Genomic DNA, 13888 nt, shown 5'->3' with positions numbered 1-13888 from the left:
ATCCCTCTATTAATAAAAGCTAAAACACTGTATGCCTTCTTAACAACCCTGTCAACCTGGGTGGCAATTTTCAACGATCTGTGTACATGGACACTGAGATCTCTCTGCTCATCTACACTACCAAGAATCTTGCCATTAGCCCAGTACTTTGCATTCAGGTTGCTCCGATCAAAGTGAATCACCTCACACTTGTTCACATTAAACTCTATTTGCCACCTCTCAGCCCAGCTCTGCAGCTTATCTATGTCTCTCTGTAACCTACAACATCCTTCGTCACTATCCACAACTTGATTGTGTATGAATTCTGGGTAATCACTCCACAAGCGTGGGGGAAGGTAAGGAGGCACAGCTTCATGAACTACCACAGACAGTAACAAATTGAACACATGCTGTTGTATTTATTCTGCACCACATTCCGGTCATCAAAACGAAACAACCTCCTTTCTTTTATCCCAACCATGAAGCAAATTATATCATAATTGAAAAGAAAAGCTCACGAATGAACAGTATGCGAATAAAGGTTACTTAGCCAAGATACACAATTCTGCTTGCTTTCCATTGCAAATTGCTAGAAAGTATCAGGGGGTGGATATGGATTAGCATAGGATTGGACTATTTCATTTTTAGTTGTTCATGAGATGTAGCATATTTTCTATCCCTAATTGCCCTGGAGAGGGTGTTGGTGAATTGACTTCTTGACCACTGCAATGTTTGGGGGTAGGGACACCCATAGTGCTGTTAGAAAGAGAGTATGAAGATCTTGGCCTAGCAATGGTGAGGGAGCAGTAGTAGTTTTAAGTCAGGATGATGTGTGATTTGGAAGAGAACTTGCACGTGGTGGCGTTCCCATGTATCTGCTGCTCTTGGCCTCCCAGGTGGTAGAAATCATGTGTTTGGAAAATGCTGTTGAAGATGACTTGGTGAGTTACCACTCAGTGATGAAAGGAGTGAATAATGATGGTGTGAAAAGGAGTAACAGTCAAGTGATGCTTTGACCTAGACCTTGAGAATAGTTGGAGCTTGCACTCATCTAGGAAGTGGAACCTTCCACGTCCATCAAAATTTTACCTGCACTTCCACACATGTCATTTCCTGTATCTGTTGCTCCCGATGTGGTCTCCTCTACATTGGGGAGACAGGACGTCTACTCGCAAAGCACTTCAGAGAACATCTCCAGGACACCCACACCAACCAACCCCACCGCCCCATGGCTGAACATTTCAATTGCCCGGCCTACACCGCCAAGGACATGCAGATTCTGGGCCTCCTCCATCTCCACTCCCTTATCCCCAAAGCCTGGGGGATGAAAGCCTCATCTTCTGCCTTGGGACCCTCCAACCTTATGGCATCAATGTGGATTTCACCAGTTTCCTCATTTCCCCTCCCCACACCTTATCCCAGTTCCAACCTTCCAACTCAGCACCACCCTCATGACCTGTCCTACCTATGCATCCTTCTTCCCAGCTATCCGCTCCACCCTCCTCTCCTACCTATCACCATTATTCCTACCTCCATCTACCTATCACACTCTCAGCTATCTTCTCCCCAGCCCCACCCCCCTCTCATTTATCTCACTACCCCCTTGGTTCACAGCCTCATTCCTAATGAAGGGCTTTGTCGATTCTCCTGTTCCTCGGATGCTGCCTGACCTGCTGTGCTTTTCCAGCATCGCATCACACTTTTGATTATGCCTTGTGAATGATGGACAGGCTTTGGGGAGGCAGGAAATGGGTTATTCAGTGCTATATTCCACATTTCTGACGTGCTCTTGAAGTTGAGGTACTTGTATCGTTGCTACAGTTCAGTTTCTGGTCAATGGTAAACTAAGAACGGTAAGAATGGGATTCTGGCTATAGTAATGCCATTGATTATCAATGAGACATTGTTAGATTCTCTATTGTTTTGGATGGTCGTTGCCTGGCATTTGTGTGGCCCAAATGTTACTTGCTACTTTTCAGCCCAAGCCTAGTTGTTGTCCAGTCTTGCTGCAAGTAAATGTGGATCACTTCAGTTTCTGACAAACAAAACACACATTTCCAAGCTTGTGATGGACAGAAGGTCATTGATGAAGCAATTGGAGTTAGTTAGGCCTAAGACACTGTCCTAAGGAACTCCTGCATTAAATTCCTAGAGCTCAGATGATTGAGCTCCAACAACCACAACCATATTCCTTTGTTTTAGATATAGCTGCAACCAGTAATGTCCCCACCCCTTCCTGATTCTATTTCCCGATTCCTATTGATTCTAGTTTGGCTACAGCCAATTGATGCCATAGTTGGCCTATGCTGTCTTGATGTCAAAAACAGCCAATCTCACTTTAGCTAACACCATCTGTGGTTGAATTGTTTAACAATGGTCTTTATACACTGAATAAAGGTTACTTTTGTGAGGGGCTAGAAGGCTTTTAGTGCTTGTGCAGCGGTGACCCAGTAAGAGTCAGCATATTGAGAAGATAATGGAAAAAGATGTCTTGCTTTGGGCTCATTGCTGCCATTTTTTAGGTCATGGAAACCAGCATGCATCAACCTTCCAGGTGTACTGCCTGTGTCAAGAAACTCAGTAAGCTGGCAGAGCACAACTTCCTCCGTGTCAAGAGAATACAATTAGAAGAAATGTTACTCCAAGATAAAATAGAAGAGCACCTTTATACTAAGGTTTGTTGCTTTATTTTCATGAGGTTTGAAATTCTGTCAGATTGAGTGGAAGACATTCTCTCCATCTGCTTTACCTGCAGGATTTAGTATCATTTTACCCTGTCCTTTAGGTTTTCCCAACTCTCCATATTAGCTTGGTCATGCAGAGCCAACCCAGTGATTTCCATTGTAACCTCCTGTCACTTGAATCTATTTTGCCATTTAATAAGATCGAGGTTGATCTGTCTGTCATCTCAATTTTATTTCCCAGCCCACACTGTATACACCATGACTACCTTGTTAATCCAGAATCTTGTTAACGTAGCATTAAAAATATTCAATAAACCTGCCTCCACTGCTCTGTGTGGAAGGGAGTTCCACAGACAAATCACACTGAGAGAAAAGTATTCCCCTAATCTCCATCTTAAAAGGGAAGATCCTTATTTTTAAATTATGTGCTGTTGTTGTACTCTGTTTAATTCGGGGATGCATTCACTCAGCATCAACTTTGTAAAGTTCCATGGGGGTCTTACATATTTTAATAACCCTAGCTTTCATTCTTCAAAACTTCGTTGGATACAGGCCCAATCTGTCCAACCATTGCTCCTTCATCTCAGGAATCAGTCTACTGAACTTTCTCTGAACTGCTGCACGTACAATTATACCCTTTTTTAAGTAAGGAGACCAAAACTGTACACAATACTCCAGATGTGGTCTTACCAACATCCTCTCCAACTGGAACTAGACTTTTATAACTGTTCTAACATTAACTACAAGTATTAGAGTAACTTTAAAGCTGGGATTAAGCAGCTCATTTAATTAAGAAGCTGTATCTGGCAGGGTTACCCGGTCATTAACCTCTAACTATCCCTCTAAACATTCCTATACATGTTGCAATGCCTTTTAAATGTTGTAATTGTACCAGCCTTCCCCATTTCTTCTGGCAGCTCATTCCATTCACGCACTACCTTATGTATGAAAAAGTTGCCCCTTAGGTCCCTTTTAAACCTAGTTTTGGATTCCCCTACTATGGGAAAAAGACTTTGGCTATTCACCCTATCCAGGATTTGGAGATGCCGATGTTGGACTGGAGTGTACAAAGTTAAAAATCACACAACACCAGGTTATAGTGCAAGAGGTTTAATTGGAAGCACTAGCTTTCGGAGCGTCACTCCTTCATCAGGGGTTGTGCTACAACCGAAAGCTAGTGCTTCCAATTAAACCTGTTGGACTATAATCTAGTGTTGTGTGATTTTTAACTTTGTACACCCTATCCATGCCTCTCATGATTCTGCTGACAATGTTGTATAAAGTAAGTATTCTGAATGAGCTAATGGTCAAGTTGCATAAATTCCACCCAATTTGATGATGTCACATTGTCTCTGGGAGGAGTCAGGGAGTTCTACACTAGCCTTCTTAGGGAATAGATGGATTCTGTATACCTCGCTAGAATTCTTAGTAATTATGCTGTCTCGTAATTTAATGTGCAGATAATTATTATATGATCAATCATCTTATTAACTAAGACAAGTGCCTCTTTTGTTTAGGTTTAGTGGTCTAACCTTTACCACTGATCCTGAGACAGACCCGAGACAATATGAGCAAAAGATGATTGGTGATAGTGAACCACCTCAAATAATCCTGTGCTACATACTGGGAGAGGTGGCAGACACCATATGGAGTTTGCAGTGACAATTAGGGAAAATACCACAAAAGCAATGGTGTGAATTCAAATTTCATGCAGGAATCTCTACCCTGGGAAGGAATTTCAAAAGAGAGGATAATTTGAAGCAAAGTAAATCAGGCACTTTAAAAAAATAGTAATCAGTAGCTGAAATGCAATTATGGACAGGGAGCGAATAGAGCAAGTGTGGAAGCAGTAACAGGGTAGGTTCAGCACTCCAAAAACAAACCTTCACCAAATGTGAGACTAGGAAAATAGAGGAGGAAAAGAAGCTCTGGAAAGAGCAAGAGAAGCCTTGAGAAGTAAAGTTAGATATCCCTAGGGTAAAGGGGATAACTTCATAATAATGGCAGACCAGAGATGAAAGGCAGGGGAGTGTAAAAGGTAGTTCTTATCTCTCAAGATGAGCGCCATCAAAAATAAGCACCACAAGACACAATGGTAAGGGACAGTAAAAAGGCCAGGGAATTGTTTGTACTGTGGCTGTAGAATTGGGAGGGCCTGAGAATTTACTGAAGTTGGGAAAAAACAGATTTAGAAAAATCTAATGAGATAGTCTAACAGAAGAAGAAAAGTCAGGAGAAATTTAAGATTTAAAAGGATCGGGGCTCAGTAGTCAAACCACAATTTAAGTGGGAAGATTTATAAAGGCTACAAGCAGAGCATTTTATTAAAAAAAAATTTATAGAGGGAGTTGCTTGATGTTTTATAAATGAATGATGAAAACATCCATTTGTACTGAGAAGATGCAGGAAAACTCCATCTTAGCTGCAGAAGGTTGGAAGATCCTGAAAAAGTTTTGAAGGCATTATTTTAATAACTAAATAAGGTGTGATCACCATAAAGACGAGAAAACCCCACAAGCAATATTAAAACTCAGTATTACAAAGAAACAGAATTTTGACAGCTTGAAAACAATATTTTACTAGAGAATAGCCAGTAATAAGACTTAAAGCTTTATTGATGAATTTAATGCAGCAGGGCTGGCTAACAGAAAATACTGCACTGAGTCTGGAAAGTTGTACCGAAATTTAATTTAAAACATTTAAGAATACAACAATACCAGCTTAAAGAACAACAGATTACAAGCAGTATTGAAATTATGCAGATTAGAAACAATTTTACAGTGATAAGAGTTAATGACCACATTAAGGAGAAAGGAAAGGATAGTTGATTCAGTGTCATTACTGTGGAACAGCAAAGCCCCGCACAGGCATTTGCTAGCCATGACAAAACAATGATACATCTGTAAGACTGTGAATCATTTCCAGAAGATGTGCGCAAGTAGGATGCTGCTCTAGAGCTGCTTAAAGGAAGCAACTTAGTAATAAAGAAATGATAATGGTCAAGAATTCCGTTTTAGAAGCATTCTCTAAAGAGTGGCAGATGGAAAACAACATAGGAAAGTGTGAAGTCATGCACTTTAGGAGGTTCCAAATGGGGAAACAATTCAGAAATCTGAAATGTGAAGGGACTTGGGAGTTCTAGTCCAGGTTTTTCTGAAGGTAAACTTATAGGTTGAGTCAATAGTTAGGAAGGAAAATATAATGTTGTCATTTATCTCGAGAGGACTAGAATATAAAAGCAGGGATGTACTTCTGAGGTTTTATAAGGATTTCATCAGACCACATTTAGAGTATTGTGAGCAATTTTGGGCCCCATACCTCAGGAAAGATGTATTGGCCCTGGAACGGGTTCACAAGAATGATCCTGGGAATGAAAAGCTTAAAGTATGAGGAACGTTTGAGGACTCTGGGACTATATTTGATGGAGTTTTAGAAGGATGAGGAGGAATCTAATTGAAACTTACAGAATACTGAATGGCCTGGATAGGATGGATGTTGGGAAGATGTTTCCATTGGCAAGACAGGCACGACAGCCTTAGAGTAAAGGGAAGACACTTTAGAATGGAGATAAGAGAAACCTCTTTAGCCAGAGAGTGGTGAATCTATGGAATGCATTGCCACAGAAGGCTGTAGAGACCGGGTCATTGAGTGTATTTGAAACAGAGATTGCCAAGGCGATCAAATATTACAGGGAGAAAGCGGGAAAATGGGTTTGAAAAACTTATCAGCCATGATTGAATGGTGAAACAGACTTGATGGGCCAAATGCCCAGTTTCTGCTCCTATGTCTTATGGTCTTATGTCAATGAACATCGTGTTAATATTAAGTATTATACAAGTGGCCATGCCACTGTTCTATTAGACAAAATACCACAGCTGAGAAATTAGAAATTATATCTCACAGAAATTAAATAAATGTGGTGCAGGGAAATAACTGTCAAGAGTCTAGGTATGCTTTTAGTTACACTAACTCACAATCACCACTCCTCACTTGTTAGCTTGGATGCATGTCTTGACCTTAACTTCCTTAAAAGGGAAGAAGTCACGAGGCAACTAGTAAAATATTCCACTGGGTTTCCCAGACTCACTTTCGTAGAATTCAATAAGCAGTAAGAGTCTTGTGAGATTACATGCTTTATCTTAAAATAAGTCTTTCATGTGACTGAGTATAAACTGTGACCAGCAAGATAAAAGACACTAAGCCAAATTCAACAAGAACAAACCAGTGACAAGAAAGAAGCAAATGTGAAAAAAATATGAGCGACACAACCCACTTGAGCTTCTTCAAAAGTCCTTAACTGATGTTCAGAATGCAAAACTGTCAATGCATTGGCATGATAGTATTCCATCCCGATTCTCCCAGCTCCCTTGTCATCATGCCCACTTAGACGAGTTCAGTTAAATTGCTCTGTAAGTGTGTCACCTCAATTCTACTCCACTGCTAATTGCCTGCCAAACCTGCCTTCCATCCTGCTTCTGGTTAATTCATTACAGAAATCAAAATAAGACAAAGTAAACATTTCAAATATCAGAATTGGAAATAGAATTCTGTGTGAATTTAAAGTAAAGCAGAAGCACAGGTGATGAGTTTTCCATTATATTTACCAAAAATGATTTAGGATACACACTCAGCTTAGGTGTTAACCACTTAGCAGACATACTAAACCTCATTATAAGAAGGGAGAGTGTTTTGAAAGTATTGCAAGAAATAAATCCAATTAAAGCTTCCCAGATCAAATCCATTTTCAGATTTTAAAATTAACAGCTGATGATTGGTTCTAATTTTGACATATCTCTTTCAAGAGTCAGTAAATGCCAGCTACTTACCAGAAGAAAGTGGATAAGCTAATATCATGACGTATTTGTCATTTGCAAATTCCATCAACATATTGTTCATTGTCCTCTCATGAAGCATTTGGACACTCACAATATACTGGTAGGTAGTCAGCACAGTTATTGGGGTACAGATGCACCAGAACACAGGTTTTGCAAACTGTCGATTACAGTTTTAGTCTCAAAAAGGATTCAGCTACACACATGGCAATACCAGATTTCTCAAAAGCCTTTGCCAAACTTCCTGATGAAAAGATCTTATTTAAACTTCACTGCAATGGGATTAATGGAACATTATTTAATTGGCTGCAGTACTTCCTTGCCAACAGAAAACAGACTGATGTGTGATGAGATATCATCCTCTCCTAGGATTTCCTGATATTAGATAGGATACTGTGTCAGGCCTCTTTACTCTTCTTGATAAACATAAATGACCATCTCAACAAGTTGAAAGGCAGAATGAAACTTTTTGAAGATGTTTGTGTGGTTTAAGCATCAGGAACGCCTCAAGATCATACCAATTCATGACAAGCTGATCTCCTGGAGTTACTTAAAAAGCAGGCCAATGGGCGATGGCATTCAGTGCAAAAAGAACTAGGTCGTGTGTATCACCAACAAAAAGGATCCACCAACAGATATTTTTATGTTCTGTAATCAAACTCTTCAGCAGGAATATTCACAACCATACTCGAGGATTCACCTTAAAAAGCATACTCCAAGCAATATTTTCCCAATCCAAAGCGAACAGATTTCTGGTTTTGCAATGAAAATATCAGTTGTAGCTTACCAAATGTTTGTTCATCCAGTCTTGGAGTATGCAAGCCATGTTTTGGATCATTACATAGCGAGAGACAACAATACAATTGAATCAATCCAAACAATTCTACACAAATCTGTCTCACTGGGAACTACAGCAGTGTCACATCCTTGAGCAAAGATTTGAGAATTACTACACAAAGAAGAGAAAAGAAAATGGACTGATGGTGTTCTATAAAATATGGAATAGACTGGTGGGAATTGACAGGAACAAAAACCTGGTGCCCTCTGGCAATTACAAAACATGAGGTTGCCAGCTACACAAGCTACAACGACCATTTGTTTCAAAGGAGGATTATTAACAATCTAACCTTCCAAGAACAAACCCACAATGGAATAACCTGTCAAAGGAAATAATCACAGATCCCTTCGCTTGAAACCTTCAAAACCCAGCTGGAGATTATTTCAGTTTAAAAGTTTTCGGTGTCAGAATGACCATCTCAGCTGTCCTTGCCCTTGTTTAGCTAACACTACCCACATAGATGTTGGCAAAATACAGATGTTAGCCTGTGATGTTGACACAACTAAAGCTGAAACAGAATTTATGGGCTGTGACTTGTTTCCTCCCGAGAGTTGGTCAAGACTTGTAAACAGTTCTGATGTCTGACCCAAAATACAATATCTTACCCAATGTTTTCCACACTGAAAAGCCAAAGCTTCTACAACCTCCCATCAAACCTCTAAATTCCAGAGATCAGCTTCACGGAAAATCTCTACATTGCTTCTAGTTGCTTGAATTTCCCCTTTCTGTCTCAGGGAACTGGATGCAGTTCTCAAGGTTGACGCTAACCACAATTTTCTCCACACATACTTGACACTGAGTCTGTAGTGTCTCCAAGGTCTCTTCAGATTCATCTAGAACTGTTTTAAATACTATCAAGGAGAATGGTTTCTCATGTATTGTTTCGACCTATGTGCAGTCTACTAAATTTCAATTGGCCATTTATACAATCTATTCATCTCATTCTGTCATCTTTGAACTGCCTCCTGTATTTCCACCACATTTTCAAACAGTACATTTCAAATCATAATTACTTGCGGAGTAAACAATATCTTCCTCTTGGCTGCTTTGGTTCTTTTGCCAGTCACCTAAAATCTGAATCACCTAAAATCTGTGTCCTTTGGTCCTACCTTCTCCAGGAGAACAGTTTCTCTCTATGTTCATCATTTTGAACAGCTCTATCAAAACTCCTTTTAACCTTACCTGCTGTAAAGAGAACAACTGCAATATCTCTTATTTATCCATGTAACTCAAGTCCATAAGTAGGATCCATTCTTGTAAATATTTCTGGTTTATAAAAGTTTACTATAACATCTTTTTTGTGTGCCTTGTGTCTCTTCATGAAGTCCAGGATCTCATATGCTCTTTTAACTTCTCTCTCAAGCTTCCCTGCCAAATTCAAAAGTTTGCACACATATATCCTGGGTGTTTCTGCTCTTGCACCTCTTTAGAACTATATCTTTTAGCTTTATTGCCTTCTCTCAATCTTCCAGTCAAAATGCTGCACTCGATTCTTCGCTGTGTTTAATTTAACCAGTCTTGTGTCTACTCATTTCACCAGCCTGTTTATGATCTCTTAAAGTCTATCACAATCCTACTCACTATTCACTACATTTCTTAGTTTCGTCATCTTCAAATTTTGAAGTAAATGCCTTTTTCACTCAAGACTGAGTCCTTAATGTATATCAGAAAATCAATGGTCCTAGCACAACCTTTGGTGAACCCTGTTGCATTCCTCCTTGCAGTCCACAAGTAACTACTTTCTGTTTCCTTTTCTTTAGCTAATTCCGAATCCATGCTGCCTTAATCACTTTAATTCCATGGCTTCAACTTTGATCAGAAGTGTATTATATGGCACTTTTATCAAAAAAAAATCTTTTGGGTGTCCAGAACACCACATCAACACTGTGTTATCTTACAAAATTTTGTGCTGTCTTTCCTTAATAATCCAAATGACTGTTGAATTTATTCAGGATTGTTGTTTCTGAGCACTCCCACTACAGCAAGGTTAAACTGACTGGCACAGTTGCTAGGTTTATCTTTACACTCTTTTCCTTGAAGAAAGGTATAACATTGGCAATTCTATCATTCTGTAGTACCATCCCTGTATCTCAGGGTTGTTTAAAGATTATGGTCATTACTTCTGCTCTTATTTCTGTCAGTACCCACAGATGCATCCAATCCTGTTATAGAGTCATAGAGATGTACAGCACGGAAACAGACCCTTCGGTCCAACCTGTCCATGCTGACCAGATATTCCAACCCAATCTAGTCCCACCTGCCAGCAACCGTTCTGCTGACTTAACCACTTAAATGCAGCCAGTTTTTCCTTTACCTCCTATTTATCAATTTACATCACTTCCAGTATATTAATTACCTGTTCTTTCACTCAGATTTTGACATCTTCCTGGTAAAGGCAAATGTAATTTACTCCTTGAATCATGCCCTCGACCTTCACGTACTAATCTCATTTTTGTTTCTTAATCAGTGCAACCTCCTCCTTGCTATCTTGTCATCATTGATATGTCTATTCTCATTTTCTTTTTGCCTCGTATTTCCCTTTTCACTTCTCTGTGAGGTTTCTAGATTCAACCCGATTCTCACTTGTGTTAAAAACCTGACATTTATGATGGCCACCCTTTTTAAAATTTGTCCTATTTGCTTTCATCAGTCGGAAAGCTTTTGTTTCTGTTGTCTGATCTTTCATCTTGTGAAAATGTACATCAACTGTACCTGAACCAGCATCTCTTTAAGGCAGCCCATTGTTAAATTGTAGCTTTACCTGCCAGTCTTTGACTCCAGTTTACTCAAACCAATTTCTTGCTTAGTCCATTGATATTGGTCTTTTCCCAATTAGGTATTTTTACTCTGGGTTGCTCCTCATCCTTTTAAATTACCTGTCTAAATCTTATGATACTTATATCAATGTTCCCTAAATATTTTGTGACTGACACTTGATCCACTTGACTCAACTCGCTCCCCAAATCCAGGAAGTCATCTTCCTCATTTGGCTGGAAAGGTACTGATTAAGGAAGTACTCCTGAACACGCTACAGAAATTCTTCTCCGCTTTGTCCTTTGTGCTATTATTATTGAAGTATATATTAGAACAATTAAATGTACCATTGAATCTACTCTACAGTTTTCCAGCTCTCTGTAATCTCTGGCAAACCTGTTCTCACTAGCTGGTAGCCTATAGAATATATCTATTGTGCAGTGGCACCTCTATTGTCTCTTATCTCCCTCAAGTTAGAATGCATTACTAGCACTGCTGTGAAGTCAGAAGTGAATTTCAAGAGACATATTTTCCTTTTCAACAATCCCAGTGCTTGCCAGGACCACATATGGAGAGAAAATGACATCCCCTAGCCCTAAGATGTTCCATCATAAGATCAAAATATCATCTTAGTTCAATAATTTGTAGAATTACTATTCTTCAGTCGATAGAAAGGAATCTTTTAAAAATTTGGCTGTTGCCTGTTACTTTATCACCAGTTATCATGATATTTGATGTTGTACTTTCTCAACCACCTGCCTTCCCAACTCTAAAACAGCAGCAAATGCAGGAGAGAAATGGCTTTTGATTGCAGATGTTCCACAGGTTTAGTACTTGCCTTTATTTGGAACCCAATTCGTCTACCAAATAGGACCCTCTGGTGGATGACGTTCTGGCCTGCAGGCTGCCTGTTGGACAAAAGCCCGTTGTAAACCATCAGCATCATGCAAAAAGACAGCCAAGTTAAAGAATAGCAGGATTTGAACTGTCCAAATAATTGTAAATGATACCCCCATGGCCAATTCTAATTTAGGGCTCATAAGCTGAATATTGTTCAAGAGATATTGTTTGGTCAGCAGAACCTCGCTATTATTTCGGTATTGCTATCAGGAGAGTTGCTACTTTTGATTCAATAGTGTGCAAGTTAATAAATTTGTAAATTACTGCTTCACTGGAATTTGAGAGGAAGACGGAGAAATGTTATTTTCCATACCTAAATTGAAATTGCTGACAAAGCAGATAAATTCAGCCAATAAGAAAGCCTAGGAATTAGGTTGAGTCCAAATTGAATGCAAATCCAGCAGAAAAACTCACTTAATGCAAGCAGCAACAGAATCACACAGAATTGGTCCACCAACATCACTGTGGAGGATCATTGGACTCGAAATGTTAACTCTGGTTTTCTCTCTACAGATGCTGCTAGACCTGCTCCAGCAGTGACCATACTTGTTTACTGCCAATGTCTGTCACAACCCCAGAGGCACATTGCCAGTACTAGGAAGAGCAAAGATTAAGTGGCTCAAATTCTGGCCTGAAATGTCAGCCTCAGGGAATGGGGGAGTTTAGAATGGGCGAGTATTTACGTTGTTGACTGACCTGGATTGTGTTTCTAAAGTGTTTTTTAAAGATTTTTATCACTTGAATTTTTTCCTTAATTTTATTCTTTTCAATTGTATTTTTGTAGGACGCACTTACACAAATTGGAGAAATACACAGAAGCCTCCCAAAATACTCAGATGCTGCTGCTGTGGTGTGGAAGAGGTTATTTGATAGAAAAACCCAAACTTAATTTTGTAATGTTTGGACCTGTTACAACAGAATATGACTTTGGATATTGAGTCATAAGCAAAAATAAATGCTAAGTTTGATAATTATGAAAATTACTGAAATGCTTATTTTCTCTGGCTGAGAACAGCCTCATTATTACCTCCCCCAAAGTTGTCTTTTCCAAAATATTTAATTAAGCAAAAAGCTGTTTGCTTTTACTTTACCCAGCCACTAACACCAATTCCCCAAAAGGTATTCTTTAATTTAGGCCAAAGTATCACAGACTGGAGGTCCCAGTTTCAACTCTCAGGATATGATGAGTGATTTAATTTATCTTAGTTGGTGCACTGGTTTTGCTGTTTTAAGTGTCCTCAATAGTTCTGGACAGGGAGAGGGAAGGACAAACCAGCATCCTGTGCATAATTGCTGCTAATCAGGGGAAAGGTGTTTGTGAATGATTTCAAAGGATATGATCAGGTGCAGTTTTGAAATCCTTTGGTTATGCTATACCAGAAAGATAAAAAGACACAACAATCAAGTTTACTTCCAAGTACAGGACTTGAATTTGAGATTCTTCATTGGTTATGATACTTCAATAAAAGATAATCAGATGGACATTTGCTACTGAGGCTGGTAGTATGTGTGGGGAAATTTCCTGACTCTGCACTCTCTTCTCAATATGAAGGGTCACATTATACTGAGTATTTACTCTACACAGATGAGGGTGGAATCAAATCAGACTCACCAAACTTGGAAATAGATTGAAGGTGGCCAAAAGAGACAACAAGTGCAGAGGCAGGATGGTTGGAAGGTCATAGACCCCCATTGGAGATACAGATGCCTGGACAGATTTCCCTCTTAATGCGGTTTCCAGATGGCCAGAGCAACAATTTAGTGTCCTTGATAAGTATGTACCCGTCAGGCAGGGAGGAAAGGGTCGTGTGAGGGAGCCGTGGTTTAATAAGGAATTGGAATCCCTTGTTAAATGGAAGAGGGCGGCCTATGTAAAGATGAGGCGTGAAGGTTCAATTGGG

At 39.5% G+C, this 13888-nt stretch overlaps 1 protein-coding gene across 3 annotated transcripts in view; it reads left to right on the top strand.

The window, feature by feature from the left end:
* Positions 1–12969, top strand: part of LOC122557296 (uncharacterized protein C8orf48-like) — a 90278-nt gene extending 77309 nt beyond the window's left edge. Inside the window, exons 5-6 of one of the 3 annotated variants that reach the window (XM_043704842.1) lie at positions 2502–2654; positions 12772–12969. In XM_043704842.1, the coding sequence (XP_043560777.1) occupies positions 2502–2654; positions 12772–12876 (258 nt within the window). In that variant the 3' untranslated portion in view covers positions 12877–12969. Of the gene's footprint in view, positions 1–2501; positions 2655–12500; positions 12654–12771 lie in introns of those variants that run through there. The other 2 variants (XM_043704844.1, XM_043704845.1) reach the window with 2 other exon arrangements.
* Positions 12970–13888: the final 919 nt, after the last annotated feature.

This window comes from Chiloscyllium plagiosum, chromosome 15 (assembly GCF_004010195.1).
Source record: "Chiloscyllium plagiosum isolate BGI_BamShark_2017 chromosome 15, ASM401019v2, whole genome shotgun sequence".
In the NCBI taxonomy this organism is placed as follows: domain Eukaryota; kingdom Metazoa; phylum Chordata; class Chondrichthyes; order Orectolobiformes; family Hemiscylliidae; genus Chiloscyllium; species Chiloscyllium plagiosum.
Note: the sequence above shows the minus strand (reverse complement) of the source record. Positions and strands in the feature narration are given on the sequence as shown.